General features: G+C 46.6%; 1 protein-coding gene across 1 annotated transcript; it reads left to right on the plus strand.

The window, feature by feature from the left end:
* Positions 1 to 131: 131 nt before the first annotated feature.
* Positions 132 to 2840, plus strand: LOC104543870 (dystonin-like; the record flags this gene model as incomplete). The annotated part of the gene is made up of 4 exons (XM_010188579.1): positions 132 to 286; positions 418 to 544; positions 1608 to 1791; positions 2731 to 2840. Coding segments are annotated over 4 exons (576 nt in total), but the record flags the coding sequence as incomplete, so codon positions are not given.
* Between the last annotated feature and the right edge of the window lie 5 nt (positions 2841 to 2845).

The raw sequence follows: 2845 nt of genomic DNA on the forward strand, positions 1-2845 counted from the left end.
ACTTTCCCTTGTTATATTTCATTCAATTATCTCCTGCCCGGTTATTTGTCAACACCGGTTGCAGAAATGCTTTGTGACAGTATTTTGTAGCGCTTAGCTCGTTATATTACTCTGCTTTTCTCCTGGTACAGATAACCATTTACAAAGACGATGAGTGCGTGTTAGCAAACAACTCCCATCGCGCTAAGTGGAAAGTCATTAGCCCCAGCGGTAATGAGGCCATGGTTCCCTCTGTGTGCTTTACAGTCCCTCCACCTAACAAAGAAGCAATAGATACGGCCAACAGGTAGGGACTAAACAAAAACACCCGTTTTCTCTTTGAATTCATTCATACGAACCTTGGCTTAAAATCATGTCTTAAGTTTCTTCCCTTTTCGTGTGTTGCTTTGGGGTAAAGTTGGACTCTGTGTGTTTCAGGATCGAGCAGCAGTTTCAGAACGTGCTGGCCCTGTGGCACGAGTCGCATGTGAACATGAAGAGCGTGGTGTCGTGGCATTACCTGACCAACGAAATTGAAGCCGTTCGGGCCGGCAACGTCGCCTCGGTAGGTGCTGCTTCTGCAGGGCCTGGGACATCATAGCTGTGCTTCCCAGAAATGCTGTTCAGCAGCAGCCTGGGGCCAGCTGGCAGTGGCCACGCTGGCTCCCTCTGTGTGATGTTGTGCCTTGAGCTGAGCAGCCCTTACACTGACGATTTGGGAAGGAGCAGAGATGATGCACCGTGAAAACTCCCTGTAGCATCACTGTGCTGATCCCTCATCTCCTGTGGTCAGCAGAGGGACAGGACCTCTCCAAAGCACTCGAGCAGTGACTAAATCTGAATTCTGTTCTTTAAGAGTCTGCCTTCCTCCATTTATATTGAATATACCTGGGGAGATTTGTTCATGAGGTTGAGGTTAACCTTCCTGAAAACCCCCTTGAGTTACTTATGGCTGCAACTTACTAAGAGTGGACCAAGTGTGAAGCAGTGTTTAGTCTCAAGCTGAAGAGAGCTGAACACTCATTCCTTCATAGTGCATTGTTTCATCATTATACGTGTCTGAATGTGTTAAATAGCTAATGAGGATCAAGTTGTCAGAAACTGACTTGTGATATGGACCAAAATCCAGTTCTCTCTGGCTGAACAGATCTATGAGATCACTGACCAACGTTAGATGTACAGCGTAACACTAATGGAATAGTTTACTATACAACACCGGTGTGTATCTGTCCGCAAACCGTTGCAGTAATATTTGTAATAGGCAAAATGACATTTTCACTCCTGATTTCCCATGTTGCTGTTGAAAGGAAGGAATCTCAGGTAATTCTGGGAGAGTCCCTCCCTGTGTGACTCCTGCTGGCTCCGTGTTTGCTGCTATGTGGCATCAGATGGGTAACTGGGATTGTCTTAGCACAGCCTTTTGAGACGGAAAAGGGTTTTACAGTGGGTGTAGGCTGTGAGCTGCTACACTGACACCTCTCAAGTGCATCCAGCCCAGGAACAGCGAGCTTCAGCAACCTCAGCTCCATCTTCTCCATCCTAGACATCGGGCACTATTGCTTTTGGGTAAAAAGCCTTCCAGGGGATGCATCACTGCTGATGTGCCTCGGGTTTCCGATGTGTTGCAGATAAAGACGATGCTGCCGGGTGAGCATCAGCAGGTCCTGAGCAATTTGCAGTCCCGCTTCGACGACTTTGTGGAGGACAGCCAGGAGTCCAAAATCTTCACAAGCTCCGACACAGCCCAGCTGGAAAGGGAAGTCAGTGTTTGCAAGCAATACTACCAGGAGCTGCTGAAATCTGCAGAAAGAGGTAAAACCTTGCTGAGAGAAGTAGAGAGGTGCCCTCAGGAGTGATGTGGTAGTTCCTGCTAAACTTACTTGTCTGATTACAAGCTCCAGTGAATTTCATCACGTTGATGTTAAGGCCTCAGTTCTTCTGGACGGATACTCAGCATCTCGCCTAGTTTAGGTGATCCTGCTCTGGGGGGTTGGACTGGATGATCTTTCGAGGTCCTTTCCAACTCCTGAGATTCTGTGATTCTGTGGTTTCCTCAGTTCTTCTAAACACATACTCATCATTTCCACAGTGTACACAATTACTTTGTATAGGAACTCATTTATTTAACTTTGTGTGTAGTAAGCTATGCAAAAATATCGATGTGTTACTTAATATACGGAGCACAAAGAATTGTACACCAAGAATTTATTCTGTGTAGCTCAAGCTTTCCCTGTTTTTGAACGTTGGAATTTCAACTTGATCACTTCATTTAGTTCCTAACAGAATTGAACCATTTTTCACACTGTTTAAGGCCAGAAAAGTGTCCTAGATACTCCCCTAGCTCCACAGACTGCCCAGGTACTGCTCCATTAGCTCTGATTTTAAACACAGTAAGAACAGAAAGCTGTCATGGTTTAGCCACATCATCTTAGTATCTGCTCTGATTTCCTGTGGGGTAGCTAATGACTTAAATAAATAGAGTGGCGCAAAGCTGATTGCTGCATTAGCATCGTTCACTGTACCTAAGGAGAGATGTGAGTCTGAAAGGGGGGATTTGAAAGAAGAAAGCCCTGGGGATTTTCTGTAGTGCTGTGTCTGAGTGAAGGGCTCAGTCGCCGAGGTCAGCAGTGTCTGCGTGAGGGGATGCCTGGGATGGATGGTCAGACATGGATGCTCATTTTACACGTGTGAGGAGGTGGTCTAACAATAGCTAAAATTTAAGGGTTCCTAAAATGTTGTGTCTTCCTGCAGAGGAGCAGGAGGAGTCCATCTACAACCTGTACATCTCCGAAGTCAGGAACATCAGGCTGCAGCTGGAGAGCTGCGAGGAGCGGCTGATACGGCAGATCCGCACCCCGATGGAGAG

The sequence above is a fragment of the Mesitornis unicolor genome, unplaced genomic scaffold (assembly GCF_000695765.1).
Source record: "Mesitornis unicolor isolate BGI_N332 unplaced genomic scaffold, ASM69576v1 scaffold51667, whole genome shotgun sequence".
Lineage (NCBI taxonomy): Eukaryota > Metazoa > Chordata > Aves > Mesitornithiformes > Mesitornithidae > Mesitornis > Mesitornis unicolor.